The 19,509-nt window shown below is 34.5% G+C and overlaps 1 protein-coding gene across 1 annotated transcript; it reads left to right on the top strand.

The window, feature by feature from the left end:
* Positions 1 to 65: 65 nt before the first annotated feature.
* TUBE1 (tubulin epsilon 1) lies at positions 66 to 19,166 on the top strand. Its single transcript, XM_061207106.1, has 12 exons — positions 66 to 166; positions 261 to 334; positions 988 to 1,040; positions 3,523 to 3,580; positions 7,208 to 7,323; positions 9,735 to 9,856; positions 12,691 to 12,878; positions 13,097 to 13,272; positions 14,090 to 14,230; positions 17,185 to 17,325; positions 17,954 to 18,128; positions 18,436 to 19,166. Exons 1-12 carry the CDS (start codon positions 142 to 144, stop codon positions 18,592 to 18,594), a joined length of 1,428 nt encoding a protein of 475 aa, XP_061063089.1. The 5' UTR covers positions 66 to 141; the 3' UTR covers positions 18,595 to 19,166.
* The last annotated feature ends 343 nt before the right edge of the window (positions 19,167 to 19,509 follow it).

A 19,509-nucleotide genomic window follows, 5' to 3' on the forward strand; every position in this document is an offset into this window, starting at 1 on the left:
AGCAGAGCGGAGCTACGGCAGCGACTTGCGGCAGCAGCGTGACTTACGGCCGCCCCGCCGCCTCCGAGAGAGCAGTTGGTGGGCCGGAAATACGCAGGTCGGCGCGGGCTCCTGGTTGCAGCGGGACGGCCGCGCCGCAGCATGACCCAGTCGGTGGTCATACAGGGTAAGCCGCCCCGGGAGGGTGGGGACCCGGTCGCCGCCGAGGCGAGTGGCCCTGTTGCTGCCTAATGTCTATTCTCTTACCTTCCTGGGTGCAGTCGGCCAGTGCGGAAACCAGATTGGCTGCTGCTTCTGGGACCTGGCGCTGAGGGAGCACGCCGCGGTCAACCAGGTACCGGCCCCGCAGCGCGGGAGACCCCCATGCCCGCCTGTCCCCGAGGCTCTTCCAAAAAATAAGAATTAATATTCTTGGAGCTTTTATCTGGCCGGTGTAAGTTGTATGGGATCTTCTCGGTAAAGGGAAGAGTTTTTAAACTTCTGGTTTAAGCTGGTTTGTAAACTTCTGTTGGCGTTAGACACAAGAGTCCAAACGAACACTCGCCGGAGACCTTAGTCTTAAGGTTCCTTAATTCTCAGGGTTGCGTCTTTATCAGGGTTCTTGTGAGGAGCAATGAGCTAGCATATGTGAAAGTACTTTGTAAAATAGGTACCATGTGTGGCATTATATTCCTTAATTTAACCAGTCAGCTTTTTAAATGATCACCAAGAATGCAGGGAAAGCTCTCATGTGATGCACCTGCTCTACAGTCCTGTGGGGACGCCTTTTCTCAGTACCTTCAGCTGCACTTAATCCATATATCTCGCGGTATTTGCTCTTCTCTAGATTGGAAGAATCAGTATAAGCATTTTATGATTGTTTGCTTTTTCTTATTGTAGCCGTATGCCGGCCTTTGAAGTATTGTGGGATTATTAAATTAAAAGGACTTCGTTTGGGAAAGAGGCAAAACGTAATCAAGCGCTAATAAATGTATTTTTTTTTTTTAGAAAGCAATTTATGATGAGGCAATAAGCAGCTTCTTTAGAAATGTGGATACCAGGTAAGATGGGGTTAAAGTTTGTCACATAGCTTAATAATTATTTTCATGTCAGCAGTTTAGGAGAAAATTCTTCAGAGGACAGCAAAAGCAGTTGATAGCTGTAAAGAAGTTGTTTGGCTTTTTTGTTTGTTTTTCTCATTATTGAAAGCATATTGTCATTCTCTTGTCATTAATATTCTCATATCCTTAGGCAGAGCAGGACAACAGGTTTCCTTTTAAAGCCATATAAAGGAATAAAAAGAAACTTTAGTGTGCTTAATTTTAACTTGACCTTGAAATAAAGTTTCACTAAAAGGAATGCTGAAAATTTCCCTGAGAGTGTCTTGTTAGTGCATTCAATAATGGCTAACTTTTGAAAGAAAAATATGTTGTTTACACTTATGTGATATTACTTGTGGTCAGGAGTATTTGCTCTACAAATAGAATGTGCTAAAAAGGAGCAAAGCAGTTGTCAGATTAGTTTTATTTAATAAAAGGTATATGTAAGTATATATCTTTTACCTGTAAGAGTAGTTTGACATTCAGGGTGTGTTTCTCAGCTTTTAATGTTAAATCATGAAGTTCATGCATTTTCAAAATGCTTAATAAAACTAAACCTGCCGGGCTTGAACTGAAAAATACATACTTTATATCCAGTTTTAATCTAATAAAGATTTCAGTTCTAGTTTGAATTAGTTGGTTGGGTGTTTGAGGCAGTTATCTCTCCGGGAAGGCTAATTAGGCCCGACTTCCTTAGTGAATTTCAGAGTCTGACCCTCAGGCTTGCAAACTCAGAAACTTCGATGACATCTTGAGAATGGGTCCAGTGCTCTCTAGTACAGGCAGATAAACCAAACTCAGATAGGAAATTACAAAGCAGAAAGTCAATGTAGTCATGGACAGTGGAGCTATAACTCAAAAAGACTAGACACCCATTTTCTTTCAAAAGCACATTCTCTTCTGTAGGATATCTATCAGGAAAGCTAAGTAATAAAAGGTTACTTAGTGACCATGGAATCAGACCAAGGTAAGTTAGGTGTATTACCTTAATGACTGGTGTTATTTATCTTTATTAATATGGAGATATCTGTCACATAGACTAGATTACTTCTTGTTTGTAAACTAGAACATCTTCTCCCCTACATACTATTAAGAGACTCAAATTTGCCTTTGTAATACTTCCTTGTAGGTAGTATTCTAACTAAATCTGTACTTCCATTCCTTCTGTAATACTCCTTTCATTGAATATTACATAGTTGAGACTCAGCCTGGAAGCCATTCTCTCTTAATCAGGTGACTTTACGTAACTCTATTCTCATGTACTCGGTTCGTTTTATAATTTAACCTGAGAGCATACTTATTTCTCCAATATCAAGTTTGAGGAGAAGGGCCTTGGCATCTTGCTCTTCTTTCCAACGTAGTATCAACACATGCAGCATCTATTCCACAAGTTAATACAAAAATTCTTTTTCAAAAATAAGACCACACCTTTGTATATACTTCTTTATTTGAGGAAATTATCATACCTTTTTAATAACATGATAGGAATTTACCTATGCCAGGGGTTGGCAAACCTTTCCTGTAAAGGACCAGATGGTAGATATGTCAGGTTTTGCGGACCATAAAGTCCATATCACATCTCCTTGAGTCCGCCATTGTAGTATGAATGCAGGTATAGATAGTACATAAACAAATGAGCGTGGCTTTGTTCCAATAAAACTTGTTTTCACAAGTAGCTGGTCAGACTTGGCTTGAGGATTATAGATTATCAGCCCCCGACCTATAGCATCATCTATGCTCAATTCAGCTTACCTTCATATATTCTGTCTTGTAAACTATATTGACTTGTCCACTGTTTGTAGTCATAGATTTAGTTACTTAGGTGACTTATCTTCAACATGAAATTCTAGGAACAGCCTTAGATACTCAACTGTATATCACTGGTATGTTAGTTGATGTGTGTCTGGCTACAACAGAAAGCCTCACTAATGGTGGCTTAAACAGTAGATGTATCCAGTTATGTCATATACAAAGAAATCTGTGTTTAGAGAAGTGCCCTAAAGATCAGGATACTGTCATATTGTTTCATGTGTTGGTTTTTTGTCCTCATGTTTTTTTACTTCATAACCATAAAATGACAGCCTCCACTGCCAGGAATCCCATCCAGATTCGTGTTCAAGGTAGGAAAAAGGACCAACTGCATCTGGTCCTTTTTATCAGAAAGCTTCCCAGAATATCTCCTTTTTATTTCATTACCCAGAACTGGATTACATGACCAGCCCAAACTACAAAGAAAGCCAGGGAAATAAGTACCTCACTTTTTCAGCCTATTGGGAGGTGGATAAGGGAGAAGGAGATTATGAATGGCTTCTTTGTTGCCTTTTGTGTCTGCCTCACTTGGCCTATAAGTAGCTTTACTATGTGAATGGCAGTTAACTTTATTACCTGATAGCACTATTAGCGTGGAAGATCTTATGACCTTTTCTCATCTTTTATCTTTCAGAGTGGTTGGTGATGGTGGCAGTATTTCCAAAGGGAAAATTTGTTCTTTAAAAGCACGAGTAAGTCTTAGACACTTGGATTCTTACATTGCATGTGTTTTTGAAATAACTCTACTTCTGTAACTATCATAAGAATAAAATTTTAATTTAACTTCTCAAAATAAAAACAAGGTATTTGCTAAGCCACATTTAATGTAAATATAATTAAGCAGACATTTGTGTCTCCATGAAACTTTAGGGGGAAAATTTTGTGCTTAAAGTGAAAATACTGCATATTTGGCATTTTTTCTAAATGTTTTAGGGGAAATATATGTCTAGATAAATGATAACAAAAGCTTTCTTAACTCTAAGCCTAAAGTACATTCTAATGAAGGTTGATTTTCATATAAAAATGATGAAAGGTTTATTTGCATCAGAGTTACTATTCCCAGTACAAAGCATAGATTCAACCACATTCTAGTGAATACATAACATAACCATGTAAGACGTCCTGCACAAAAATACTTCTAGTCAATAGCCCATATTTAGTCTTAATCTCATTGCAATAACACTTCTCTTCTGTGACTGTGTCTGTGCAACAAACTGCTTTTTCCAGCTGTTGATCAGTAATGTTTGACTGTGACAGAAAAGAAAGGCAGTTTTGGTGCTATGGAAGTAATTGAGATGATAAGGATCAGACCTGGAGTAGTGGCTGAAAGAGTAGAGAGCAGTAGTGTTGTAGTACCTGGGAACCATCTCCTTGTATCTGTGATCTCCAGTGTCCTTGGGAAACAAATTTAGGGCAGAGACTATGTGCTTGTAGTCTGTTAGGATAATTGATTAACATTTGGTATAGTTCATGCCTTGGAGAGTGCTAACATCCCAATCCAAATCTTACTCAGAGATAAAGAAACGTTGACATTTCCTAGACCACTCCCAATTTAAGCTCTTTCCCACCACCCTACCAGTGAGCAAGTTGGGAAATGGAGGAAACACTGCTGGAAGAGAATAAATCAGCATGTTTCTATAGCCTTTGGCTTTTTTCCTAGACGGTGTTCTTCCATTTCTTCTTAGTAGTCTTGGTATCATGTGGCTCTGATCACTGAAGAGTCTAGGCTTCAAAAGATAATTTGGTGGCTGAGTTCCTCCACTGTGTTAATAGGCAAACACTCAGAATTTTGTAAATCCTGTATTACAATTAAGGGGAAGCTCAAGGGCCTGAAAGCTATCACCAGGTAGCTCTGGAAGAAAATAATAAACATCAAATCTTGGAAATTGTGACTCCAGATCTTGGATGGCTAAGTGAGGAATCCAGAATAATTCCTTGTAATTGTAATTAATTTCCGATGGAAAAACAAATCAGAGGTCTTATGTGACTAAGGAAAGATTGAAAGAGTTACAGACTGTCAGGGTTTAGTGCTAAGTGACTCCGACAGTGATGATTCTCTCAAAACTGACTTCAGGAGGTGCTTGAATGTCAGTTTGTATTCTGTATTCCCCTTCCTTTGCCTGATTGCAAAGTAATTGAAAGCATGGCTTAAATATGTTTAATCTTCCACAGATCATCTCAATAAATCTGTTTTGGAGCAAGGACAGTAGAAGCTAATTTTGTTCTTTTTTGTAATCTTACGCAACAGTGAAATGCCTCTTACGTGGTTGATTAGGTGTTAAAGTCAGCATTTAAGATAAAAATTGCATGTTATCAAAAATATCCTTGAAAATCCCTAAAATTGCCAAGAAATGACCCTGTATAGTCCTGTGTATGTATATTGATGCTGTATTTAAAGGAGCACATTTATAAAACAGAATTTTACAGTCTTTCTAATATACCACTGTAATATGATGATAAAACATGTGATATTACTCAGCCATAAAAAGAAACGAAATTGAGTTATTTGTAGTGCGGTGGATGGACCTAGAGTCTGTCATACAGAGTGAAGTAAGTCAGAAAGAGAAAAACAAATACCGTATGCTAACACATATATATGGAATCTAAAAAAAAAAAAAAAAGGTCACGAAGAACCTAGGGACAGGACGGGAATAAAGATGCAGACCTACTAGAGAATGGACTTGAGGACACGGGGAGGGGAAGGGTAAGCTGGGACGAAGTGAGAGAGTGGCATGGACATATATACACTACCAAATGTAAAATAGATAGCTAGTGGGAAGCAGCTGGATAGCACAGGGAGATCAGCTCGGTGCTTTGTGACCACCTAGAGGGGTGGGATAGGGAGAGTGGGAGGGAGACGCAAGAGGGAGGAGATATGGGGATATATGTATAGCTGATTCACTTTGTTATAAAGCAGTAACTAACACACCATTGTAAAATAATTATACTCCAATAAAGATGTTTAAAAAAAAAAGTGGTATACTATCATACAATTAGAAATATATTTCTAAAGTACTGTGTAATAATATTTTAATTGCCAGCTTACAGTAGCATACTTAATTACACAAATAATTGAATTCACAGAATTTAAATGGGCATAAATTGTGACTCCACTGTAGTCAGTACTCGGTAAGTGCCAAACTTGACTGTCTCCCTTTGATAAGATAATAGAGCATAGAGTTTGGTGGTTAAGAGTGAAGATTCTGCAGCCAGGCTAGCCAGGTTTGAATCAGCTCTACCACTTCCTAGCTGGGTGATCACAGCCAAGTTATTTAACTTTTCTAGACCTCAGTTTCCTCATGTGTAAACTGGGAGTAATTACAGTACCTGTGCATAGGGTTGTGAGGATTAAATGGGGTGATACATGTACAGTGGCATGTAGTAAGTGCTTAATGTTACATGCTCACCAGCACTGAAAAAGCCCATAAATCAAGCACTTTCTCTGTGACACTGAATCAAAGGCTTAGGTTAAAGGATACCCTAACATCATTTCAGATTACTTTTTTCAGCTTTGCTTTTTTATTTATTTAACTCTATTTTACTCTTTCATTCTTCCTCAGTGTAGAAAATATAGAAAGTAAAGTACAAAACAGTGGGGACAGAGGGTATATAATTCTACTACCAAGCTATCCCCACTTACATTTTGCTGTATTTCCATCCAGTCTTTTCTATTTTTCTTTCCATAGCTAATTTTATGTTTTATTTTCTCATTTTCTTCTTAGCAGTAGAGGTTATCTCCCATGTCAATAAAGTTTGTGATATTTAGTGAGTTTGTGAATTCAGATTGCGAGTTACTTAGGGGAAGGGACCCTGTTGTCATCTTTGACATCTATCCAATGCCTTGGCTTTGCACGTAATAGTAGTTTACTAATTTGATTTGGACAGTTTTTGGCTGTGATTCATAAAGAGCAGCATGGTTATTCCTAGTGACCAAATACATTAATGAACCCTACATTTATTGAGAATTGTTTCTGGTTAGGGTTACCTTCTAAACTTCTGAGACCTTGTTCTCAAGAAATTTATAGTCACATAAGCACATAAATAAAAGAATTGTTAGAAAATCAGACAATTATTCAGTTCCTTTTTTTCCTTCTTATTCTTAGGGTAAGAATTTAGAATCCATCTTTTCATTGGATTCCACCTTTGGAGCAGAGTGAAATTATTTTTTAATTTTTATAACAGATTGCACAAAGAGAGTCAAAGATTTGATCAAACTTAAACTATAAAAAGAACAATGCAACTTCTAGCTCAAAAATTCTTTTTATTTACAGAGTGACTAAAGAAAAATATGCTAATTACATTTTATTTGTCTTTCTCAGGCTGTCTTGATTGACATGGAGGAAGGCGTAGTAAATGAAATTCTTCAGGGACCATTGAGAGATGTATTTGATAGTAAGCAGCTCATCACTGATATTTCTGGCTCAGGGAATAATTGGTAAGAATATGCTGGATGTAAAAATTAAATGTCATCTGAAAAAAATGAGGAATCTTTCCTTTATTCTGATAGGTCCTGCTGACATGAAAGCAAGATACAACTTGCCATACCTAACTCTAGGCCTTTCAGCCCATCATCTTTTCCTTGATAGATGATGGTGTTCACAGTGCTTGGAAGCCATCTGTATCCTAGTTGTTTCTCTTTTTTTTTTTAAGAAAAAGATGAATCATGAAAAATTGATTTACTAAATTTCTCGTAATTTGATTCTTGCATAACTGCTAAGTAGTGACAAAAGTTTTATTTTTTTTTGATATGTAGTTCCACATTTATATATTCTATAGAATTCTTCACTTGTCCGTAAAGATACAAATGAAAGATTGTTCACTGAAACATTGTTTTTAACATCAGATAATACTCAACAGGCTTGTTTAAATCAATTATAGTATATCCATACAATGGAAAATCATGCAACTCTTATAAAATGTAACATATCTGCATGGAAATTTTCTAACATTTTAAAAATCAGAAGTATTAAGGCACAGAACAATGTGGCTAGCATACTAATTTGTATATGAAAACCCTTACCTTTTTTTTTTTAACATCTTTATTGGAGTATAATTGCTTTACATTGTTGTGTTAGTTTCTGCTGTATAACAAAGTGAATCAGCTATACGTATACATATATCCCCATATCCCCTCCCTCTTGTGTCCCACCCTCCCACCCGTCTAGGTGGTCTCAAAGCACGGAGCTGATCTCCCTGTGCTATGCAGCTGCTTCCCACTAGCTAGCTGTTTTACATTTGGTAGTGTATATATGTCCATGCCACTCTCTCACTTTGTCCCAGCTTACCCTTCCCCCTCCCCGTGTCCTCAAGTCCAGTCTCTATGTCTGCGTCTTTATTCCTGTCCTGCCCCTAGGTTCTTCAGAACCTTTTTTTTTTTTTAAGATTCCATATATATGTGTTAGCGTATGGTATTTGTTTTTCTCTTTCTGACTTACTTCACTCTGTATGACAGACTCTAGGTCCATCCACCTCTCTACAAATAACTCAATTTTGTTTCTTTTTATGGCAGATTAATATTCCATTGTATATATGTGCCACATCTTCTTTATCCATTCATCTGTCGATGGACACTTAGGTTGCTTCCATGTCCTAGCTATTGTAAATAGTGCTGCAGTGAACATTGTGGTACATGTGTCTTTTTGAATTATGGTTTTCTCAGGGTATATGCCCAGTAGTGAGATTGCTGGGTCGTATGGTAGTTCTATTTTTAGTTTTTTAAGGAACCTCCATACTGTTCTCCATGGTGGCTGCATCAATTTAAAAGTTGTAAGTATTTTTATAAACTGTTCTCTTACCTATAGTATTTGACTCTGTCAAAGTTTTCCCATGGGTCAGATTTAATAGAATTGATAGAGATGCAAGCCAGACCAGTGTCCCAGCATTCAAGGTCAGTCTGAGGCTATATTTGGCCCTTAAATATATAATGGTCTCTTCTCCTTAATGGGAAAAAAGCTCCAACAGTGATCATTTTAAAATTTACATTGACACTGGTTTTGCTGTTTTTTAAAAAGTAAGTAGCTTCTTGTTTGCCAATCTAATATTTGTTATTTAAATTATTTGCAGTTAGTCCCTCAGGTTTATAATGTGTAATATTGTGTAATTTTACTAAAGCATGAATTTGAGTCTTGAGAATCATTTGGGGAGAACCAGTCACTAAATAAGTGAGTCCACCTAACCATCCAACCAGCTTTCTCTAATTGTCATATAACTTATTCTGTAACTTTTGAGTTACACCTGACTACATGTTGTGTGGAAATCGTTCTTCCATTTCAATTCATCATAATAATACTTGCAAATTTGGGCAACCAAAAAGGCTTGCAGAGCCTCATGAATATCAGTTTTGTACTGTGTGGCATTTCATCTAGTAATAACATGATATGACCAATATTTTTTTCATGTTTTAAACCAAAGTAGGTCAGTTTAAATTTTTTTATTTTTATGTCTTTCTAGTTGACCACATTCTGCTTTTTAATACATAAAAGACAGTGCAATCAGTTTACTTTCAATGAAGATGAGAAAAAACTATGTAACTAAAAACTTGTTTTGTTGTAATTATACCTTAAGAGCAGATAAATTTTAAAAACCATAGTTTAATATCCATTGATAATGAACTATTTTATCAGAATATTTGAGGATTATAGGTATATGTATTTGTTAAATTATCTTCCTATATCCTTGAGATATCATAATATGATTTATTGATGTTAAACAGGAATAGAATTTACTTACTACAGTAAAAATACTTTTTCAAGCTTATCTATAGTCTTTTCATTTAGTTCAGAAATAATAAAATCTTGAAATAATAAATGCAAGGATATTTTTTTTAATCTATATTCTTTTTTCCAGGGCTGTGGGTCACAAAGTGTTTGGCAGTCTTTATCAGGAACAGATTTTAGAGAAACTCAGAAAGTCAGCAGAGCACTGTGATTGTTTGCAGTGTTTTTTTGTAATACATTCCATGGGAGGAGGTAAAATTATTTATTCATTTGTCTTATAACAATGTGAAAATGCAAGTGAGAATTCATTTTGCCAACATAAGTCTTGTTTTCAGACCTTTGCTTAATAAATATAGAACTATTAAGAATTAAGAGTGTGTTTATGAATGTATGTACATAACAGCTTTTTATCTTAAATTTTTGTCATTGTGTCACTATGACCATTTTTTAAAAATTTAAACCCTTTTAAAGAGTCAGTAGAGCTGAATCTGAAAAAATTTTTTCTTTTATCTTTAGTAGAAGGTAGATTTCAGTATAAGCTTTTTGGGGATGCTGCCTTTCTCCTAAGAGCTTGCTTGTGCAGTTTCATATGCTGACTAGAACTAAGTATTTGTGGCATATTCATAGGTATGTTTGCAAAAGAATATCAGTACCCTTTCTTTAACCACCTTCAATCCTTTCTTGTGTCCAATAAGAGAAATAAGTAAAAGAAATCCTCTTAGTCAACTCCCTTAAATCATTCCTTACATGGTAATTAATCACCTTGACCTAGAATAAATGATCTGCATTGCTTTCTTTCCCAGGGAAGCCTGTACCTTGCAAGTGAAGTATTTTGCTCCCCTGTTCCATGAAGTAGAAACAGATCATAATTTGATAATTTCAAAAGAGAATTAGCCTATTTTAAAAGAAAAATTTGCCATGCTTTTTTCCTCCAAGCTGAGATTAAGATTTTTATATTCAGCAGGTTATGTACAGTTGACTTTCTTATACATATGTTATTCAGTATGATAGCATTTGAAAATTAAAGTTAAAATTGCTATGTAACCATGCCTTTAGAAGACCATCATAATCATTAAGTTAAGAAACTAATTTTCTTTATACTGGTATAATTAACCTGCAGATTTTGAGTAAGTTTTCGGAAAAAACCAATTTGATTTATAGTTCATTATGGTGCTTTTTTTATATCCCTCTATTACTCAGAATCTCAGTAGACTGTACTTTATTCATAATTCACTGAAAATGGCAAAAATACTTTAAATAATATTGAAGGCTAAAAATGAAGTCTTTTCCCACATCTAATCCCTAATCTCTCTCCTCACAGATAATCAAGCTTGCCAGTGTCTGTCCTTCCAGATATTTCCTGTGCCCATTGTGTGTGTTTTTACATAAACAAGATCATGCAATACATACTACCCTGTAATGTTTTCACTTTAAATCTTTCCTGAACATCTTTCATCAGCTCTGTCCAATTGTGAGAATATGTAATAATTTTTAAAGTCAGTTCCTCATTGATGGATGTCAAGTTATTAATGGTTTTTAGCTACTACATAAAATCCCCAGCAAACATTTGGTACCTACATCTTTGTTCATTTGTGCCACAGTAGCTGTAGGCAATATTCCTAGAAAGGAAAGTGGAACCAAAGAATATGTACATTTTAAGTTTTGGTTGATATTACTAAATAACCTTCCTATATTATTGCATCAATCCATATGATTAGCAGCAATTTATAAGAGTTTATTTCCCCACACTGTCACCAACACTGAGTATTATGAGACATAAATCTGTCTAATACAATATGTTCAAAATTATATTGTTTTAATTTGCATTTTTTAATTAGAGAAAAGGTTGAGCATCTTTACATCTATTTGCCATTTGATTTATTTTGAGTTACAATTTATATCCTTTGCTCATTTTTCCATTGCATTATTCATATTTTTTTGTTGTTGATTTGTGACCCTCTTTATTAAAGAAATTTAGTCCTCCATCATGCTTGAAGATTTTTTCTTAGTTTGCCTTTTTATTTTGTTTTTATATATACATATAGAGAGAGAGGGGAGTTTTGTTTATTTTTAATGGAATCAAAACTATCTGTTCTATAATGGCTCTGGTTTTTTATAATGCTTAGAAAGTCCTCATTAGAGATTAACCCAAAAAATCTCCCTCGCTTTCATCTAATATTTTTAACATCATAGCCTTTTAATATTTATCCAAATGGGGTTAGAGCATTATTGGCTTTTAAACTTTTTCTCATCAGGACAGCAAGAAATACGTTTTACATTACAAACCAACACACACACAAATATACACAAACTAAAACAAAAGATTATTTACCCACACCATATGTGACATACTAATATTTCTGCGTTTCATTTAAGAAAAGAAAATACTGGTCCTAACCTTATAAATTAGTTTCATAGCCCACTGATGGTTCACAAGCCATAGTTTGAAAAGCACCAGGGTAAAGGATTCCAGTTTTCTCTCTTTAAGTTCTTAAAAATATCTGAATTTATATATATGTAACTGTGTGTCAGAAAATTACCTTAATGAAATTCTTAGAGTTTCTGCTTTTAGATAGATAGTAAAAAAGTTTCTTCTTTGAAACTTTTGTAAATTCAAGTTGGTCATGCTTAACTGTAAACAATTTTAACTCAGCATTTAAGTTGCTTAATGTCAGGATAGTGTTCATCATTAAGGTTATATAGGCGCTACGCTAAAGATGTCAAGATAGTTTTTTTCTTAAGTTGCTTAACATCAAGTGTAGACTAAATACTGTCTTAGTTGCATTTTTTACTCTTCAGTCAGTTCTTTTGACATCATAGAGATATAACTTGAATGTAAAAAAGTGTAAAATATAGAAAGGTCTCTCATCATCACAGTCAGACCCAGAGGTTGAATTCATGACTTTAAGTCTCACTACCTATATTGTCTTCATTTCTTTATCTGAAATTAATTAGTTAATATATAATCACAGGAATAAGTTGAAAATTGTATGTCTTTAATAAATAGGTTTTTACCAAAAAAACACAGAATTCCGTTATATTCTGAACCATTTATGCTGTTTTCTTTTTGAAATCTTAATCTTCAGGAACAGGATCTGGACTTGGCACATTTCTTTTAAAGGTGCTTGAGGATGAATTCCCAGAAGTATATAGATTCGTGACTTCAGTTTATCCTTCTGGTGAAGATGATGTCATAACCTCGCCTTATAATAGCATCTTGGCAATGAAGGAACTTAATGAGCATGCAGACTGTGTGTTGCCCATTGACAACCAAGTAAGAAATGGCATTGTAATTTATGTACATATTATGTATACATTCAATCCTGTGTTATGCTTATGTGTGTACGTGAAACAGTCTCTTCACTTTTCAGCCTTCCCATCTAAGAGAAAAAATAAGTTTAAATTGCTTTTTTTTGTCTTTTCTTCCCAGTAGAATGTCATCTATGTCCTCTCTTCTTAATAGCTTCTCTCCCAATATTTTTCCCTTAAAAGTCTTTATTTGACATCATTAGCAAAATTGACCTCATGGTGAATTCTGGAAAGTTGGGTACAGCTATAAAGCCAAAGAGTCTGGTTACTTCAAGTGCTGGAGCTTTTAAAAAGCGGCAGGAGAAACCATTTGATGCAATGAACAACATTGTGGCAAATTTGCTGCTCAGCCTAACAAGGTAATCCTGTTGACAGTGTACTTAAGGGCAGTTTAAAAACTTCACTTGCTTTTGATAATGTTTTGCAGTAGCATTTTTTAGTTATTCTGAGTTGTAGAAGCTTTTGTAAAAACTTTATTTAAAATAAAAATTTTAGTTTGTCTAGTGTTCTCAGATCTTGGAGTGATAGACCAGAATTTTATTTTCTCTGACTCCAGAGCAGCATTTTATTTTCCCCAGGTACGTTCCATGGAATATTAACAGGTGTTAAATGGTAAAGGGTTTTGAAGGATATACACTTGAGAAACACTTGGTTAGACAAAAACAAACTTGGTTGTTTTTTTTTTTTTGCTGCGAAATGTCTTAACCTTTTAAACTAGCTAATCTATACCTCTTTATTAGCTGGTCCAAAATATTTCTTCGACTTTGATCTAAAAAATTGCTTTGGCATTATTATATTCCAAATTGTAGAGCATGTAAGCAAATCCCGGGGGAATTTAGTAAGGCTTATAGAATGATTAAATAACTATTGAACTGTATGTATTTAATTCAATCTAAAGTCTGTTTTAAGTAAGATTTTTATGTAGGTAATTAGCAACTGTAATAGAGTGGTTACACTTCAGATAATCCTGAAATAAGAATTGCTGTAGATGTTATGTTATATTTTAATTATCTTTGTACACGATGTTCATGATACTAAATTTCACTAATACAGAAAAAAAAGAGCATATATTCTCTACTGAAGTACAGCGTACAAAAGGATGTAGGAAAGTGCCTGCTGACTAAATCAAGCTACATTAAGTTAAATATTTTTCATGCTTTAATGTTAATTTTTTAGCTCTGCAAGGTTTGAAGGATCCCTTAATATGGACCTTAATGAAATCAGCATGAATTTAGTTCCTTTTCCTCAACTGCATTATCTTGTGTCAAGCCTAACACCTCTGTACACACTGGCAGATGTTAACATTCCTTCTCGAAGGTAAGATGTAGTAACTTTATTCCAATTACTTGAGGGCTCAAATTACTTTAAAAACAAACACATTTTAAAGAGAAAAGTTTATAATAACTCTAGTTATTTCTTCATACCATTTTCTTTGTGAGAATTATATAAAATATAGGTGATGACAGCCATTTTTCCATTAAGTGAATACTTCCTTATTTAGAAGTCATTGTTTAAAAATGTCAGTATTAAACTATTTGAAATTAAATCTAATAACTAAATTTTTAAGCTTATGAAAATTAATAAAGATATAATTTTTATTGAAAAAGATTTAAAGGCTTTGAAGTCTGATGTACTTAAGTACGAATGCTAATTCTATCATTTACTAGCTACAGAACCTTGGGCAGGTGACGAACTTTTAGTTTTTCTCATCTTTAAAAATGAGAGTCAGAGTACCTACCTCATAAGCTTGTTGGTATATTAAATAAGAGTATCTTTTAAAGCTCTTACCACAGTCTAGCACCATAGACGGTTTACAGATATTACTCTATTATAGCTATTATGTATCACTTCCAGAACACCTTGTTTTATAACTATGTCATTTTTAAGCATAAAACTTACATCAATTTACTTAACAAAAATGTAGTTGAAACATACTCTTAGCATATACAGTGATGATGAGCTTGAAAAGGTCACACTGACATTCACAGTTGACTGAGGGAAAAGGTCTTGTCAGACTCTGCTAGAGGAAATTATGTAAATGATAAAGTAAAAACTAGATTACAGATCTTTTTAATAGTTTAAATTTTGGCAACATAACAATTCTATACTGTGGGAATGTCACAGTAATACTGATTAACTTTTATTTGAGCAAGTAACAAATAACTGACTATGCCGACTAATAGGTGCAGTCTCTTTCTTTGTGGGATGCTGATGAGCTTAACAGGTTAAGCGGCTTGCATAGTTTATTGAACATGGGAATCAATCATTAAATGTTTGCTTTTATTATCAGCCCAGCATATTAAAAATGAGTATATTTAGTAAAAGGTACACCTTTAATGTGGACACATAGAATATAAATTGGTGCTAAACTATTTATTGTACAATAGTGATTATCCAGACATTTAAAGTTACTCCTTAAAAAAATAAAGACATGTAATTTCTAATTAAGTTCAGCATAATCCTGCTTGTGTGTGTGTGTGTGTGTACACATTTTTCTTTTTGGTTGTGCCGGGTCTTAGTTGTGGCAGGTGGGCTCCTTAGTTGCAGCTTACCAGCTCCTTAGTTGTGGCATGCGAACTCTTAGTTGCAGCATGCATATGGCATTTAGTTCCCTGAGCAGGGATTGAACCCAGGCCCCCTGCGTTGGAAGCACGGCGTTTTAAGCACGGTGCCACCAGGGAAGTCCCGTGCTTGGTATATTTTGATAAAAATAATAGTGTCAACATTTAAAATTTTTATTTATATAATTATAGCTTCTTGCAGGTTTGTTTTTAATTAAAATATGTTAGTGGAAAATCTGTAAGGAACCTTAAGAATGTTAGACTCTTAAGGAACTTATCACAGTGTTCTTTCTAGCTTTGTGGGTTTTTTCCTTTTTCTTTTTGCTTCTACTATACTATAGGTATTTCAAAGGCTGCCATATCCACATATGGACACGTTTATCCTTGAGCAAATAATAAATTTTTTAAATTGTACTATTAAAAGGCATAGTTTTAAAACTTTAATTTCTTATTAGTAGTTCACAAACAACTGAGAATGGTTTTTGGATGTGCTTCATATTAATAAACGTCATCTAGTCCATTTTTATCAATGAAAATGTTAAAGCACATATTAGAGTGTGTACGTTAAATTCCTTGTTTCTAATGTAAAGAGAAATATCCCAATAACTATAAATAGCTCCTTGCTAGTTTTTATATTTTTTTGACAAAAGAATGAGTGTGCCTACTTGTTGTATAGTGGTTCTTAACCTTTTCTGGGTTTCCTTGACTTCATAAAAATGCCCAAAAGCACATACACACCACAATTTTGAGCACAGTAGAGGATTCATGAATCCCCCAAAGCTCACCGTCCACTAAGAGAGTCCTCTGTCCTTCTTACTGTAGAAGAATCAGGATAGAATGTAAGCTCCATTAGAGTAGGAAATTTTTGTTGTTGTTCACTGCTGGGTCTCTTGCACCTAGAATAGTGCCTGGCACATAATAGGCATTTAGTAAATACCTACTGAATGAATAGGCAGCATAGTGTAATTTCTGTGGCTCTTCCTAGACATTCTGCAAATTGAGCACACAGTTCTGGCTAGAGTTATCTAAGGAACCTAATCATATTTGTATTGAGTTTAGTGGGATTTAAGAACCAGACTGGGGTCATATTAAAGGCCTAGGAGCCTGCATATTATTAGATATAAACTTCATCGGTCACTTTTATCTTCCTCTCTTTAGAGGAATGATAAAAGAATGACGTTAAAAGACTTCATTCACTTAAAAGCCTCCCTTTTCAGGAATAGTAGTATAGAGTAGTGTCTTTTTTGGAGAGCCTAACATTGTCCTTTGATAGCTTCCTCCTTATTATTCCTAACTAATTTATGATATATTTTATAGACAAAGTAATCTTAATGTAGTAGGTTTTTAATTAGTTTTGATAGTTCTGATACTACGAAGTAGATAAGCATACTGAACTAAGTAAAAATGACACAATTTTCAGAAATTAGTACTACATAGAGCTCACTAATGATGTAGTCAATATTTTGTAGCTACCTGAAATCACCAATATATTGCAGAAGCTTTTTATTCCCCCTGAAAAAAAATATTGCGTGATTTCCTCTCCTCATATTTATCCAGATTGCTTTGAGGAAATGATAGCTGAGATTCAGAATACATTTGTGTGTGAAGTTAATTTTCCTGTAGATGACTGTCTTTTCATTTTATAGTTACACATAGAGGAAAGATGTAGTACAGTATTTTGTATAAACAGTGACTGTCTCATTGTTTTAGGTTGGATCAGATGTTTTCAGATGCCTTCAGTAAAGATCACCAGCTAATTCGAGCTGACCCCAAACATAGTCTCTACCTCGCCTGTGCCCTCATGGTTAGAGGAAATGTACAGATTTCTGATCTTCGCAGAAATATTGAAAGGTTCAATTTTATATTTTTCAAGATAATGTTATGTGTACTGTTTGTAACAGTGTAGCATGTAGTTAAGTAGCACTGTGAACTTAATTGAAGTGTGACTTTGAGCAAGCTACTTAGTCTCTCAGCCTATTTTCCTCAAATGTAGAATAAGAATAATAATAGTACAAAGTTGTTAATTATGTTATGCACATTAAATGATGAGATGTTATTTTCTGAAAATGTTCAGGAAATTTAGCTATTGTTATTGTTTTTATTACCACCGCTACTACCACTACACTGCTTCTAAGTTTGTTTTACTATTTGACAGTCTTATTTTTTAGGAAAACTGCTCTATTGAATTACAAAGTAAGGAAAATTATAATACCTTCATTTCTTTTCATCCCCAGATTTCTAATGTTAAGGAATGTGTTTCTAGCTTCTTGAATCACCATTACGGCCAATTTAATGTCCCTTAGTTCACTGTCAGACTGTACCATAATACTGCTAGTATTAAAAAATAGGTAACTTACGTTATATACTAAGCACTTAGAATGGTACCATTAGTAATGTCCTAGTTTAACTAATGTGGGCTGCCATAATATGGCAGATATTTTAGTACCTTAATTCTTACCTTTGAGTTTTTGCATCTCAGATTAAAACCTTCTCTACGGTTTGTCTCCTGGAATCAAGAAGGCTGGAAGACCAGCCTGTGTTCAGTACCTCCTGTGGGCCATTCCCATTCATTATTAGCTTTAGCAAACAACACATGCGTGAAGCCTACCTTCATAGAACTGAGAGAGAGATTCACAAGGCTCTACAAAAAAAGGGTAATCATCAGTACACCTTTCTAACTATATGTGTTTATTTTGGCTATTTAAGATGTATTCTCAAGAATTAAAGTAACACAAATCAGGTGTGATCCCGCCTGCTATATCTGTGTATTGATTATAACTGAAGAGGAGAGGCTTACTGAGACTCTAAATGAGAAATCTCATGGGTTTATAGGATTTAGGTTCTCATTTCTCTTGTAAAGCTGAGTGTGAACTATCATTTTAATAAGAATATTTATATTATAGGATAGTTGTATTAAATTTCCTGAAAATGGTCAACATCATTCAGTTTTTTTATTTATAGGCTCATCTTCATCACTATCTCCAAATTGAAGGGATGGAGGAAAGCTGTTTCACAGAAGCCATGTCATCTTTATCAGCACTCATACAGGAATATAACCAACTGGATGCCACAAAAAGCATGCCTGCAGAAGATTTACCTAGACTACGCGTAGCTGTGTGAAAAAGAAACCCCAAAGATACAATTTCTTTTTCTTAATTTCACATTTTTTGTCCCCTTACCTTTCTATTTTAGAATTTTTGTAATTCAGAAAGCCTGATGTGTGTTTTTCATATTGGGAAGGTTTTTGTCTTTAGAGTAGTTTCCATTTAATCACAATTTGTTGATGATCCCACTGTGTGAAATTAGCCAAGTCCTAGTGCCTTGACTTTAAACATCTGTCTTCCAAAAGTCATATTTTCTAAAATTGAGAGAACAGAGTTCTTCAACATTTTATTTTATTTATAGTCTCATATTTAGGCATTTATACAGAGATAATCATGTCTTCAATAAGTCTTGTACAGATATATTTTTTATATTTATTGATAATTTATGTCTTCACATTCTGTTTAAATTCTCCTAACTCTTTAAAAGTAAATATGGGAGTAGAAGAACACAGTATAAATATTTCTATGTAACACCCACTAACTTCAGGAATAGATTTTATTACAACTTGAGGTTTTATTTCTTCTTTGGGTAACCACTTGTTTGCACTCAAAAGAATCACAATTTACAATTATTTTAACTTGTATTAAATTATTTTTAAATATAATGGTTTTTTTATCAAACCAGTTAATTTTGTAACAATAAATGTCCATGTTTTTAAACTATGCTACTTATCAGTTTTGCTTGTCCTTTTTTTTTTTTTTTGGCCATGCCGCGTTGCATGTGGGATCTTAGTTCCCCAACCAGGGATCAGACCTGCACCCCTTGCATTGGAAGCGCAGAGTCTTAACCACTGAACTGCCAGGGAAGGCCCACTTGTCACTATTTATACAAGCAAACAGAACATTACTAAGCTTGATATTTTCTTTGAAACTTTGCAGTAAATGACTAATAGTCTAATGAAAGTGTTCCAGTTACTATAAATCTCCAGTT

The sequence above is a fragment of the Eubalaena glacialis genome, chromosome 12, assembly GCF_028564815.1.
Source record: "Eubalaena glacialis isolate mEubGla1 chromosome 12, mEubGla1.1.hap2.+ XY, whole genome shotgun sequence".
Lineage (NCBI taxonomy): Eukaryota > Metazoa > Chordata > Mammalia > Artiodactyla > Balaenidae > Eubalaena > Eubalaena glacialis.

Coding starts and splice junctions, on each gene's coding strand:
- TUBE1 (XM_061207106.1), top strand. CDS start 142: ATGACCCAGTCGGTGGTCATACAGG. Junction 9,857..12,690: donor AATACATTCCATGGGAGGAG/GTAAAATTATTT, acceptor CTTAATCTTCAG/GAACAGGATCTGGACTTGGC. Junction 14,231..17,184: donor GTTAACATTCCTTCTCGAAG/GTAAGATGTAGT, acceptor TCATTGTTTTAG/GTTGGATCAGATGTTTTCAG.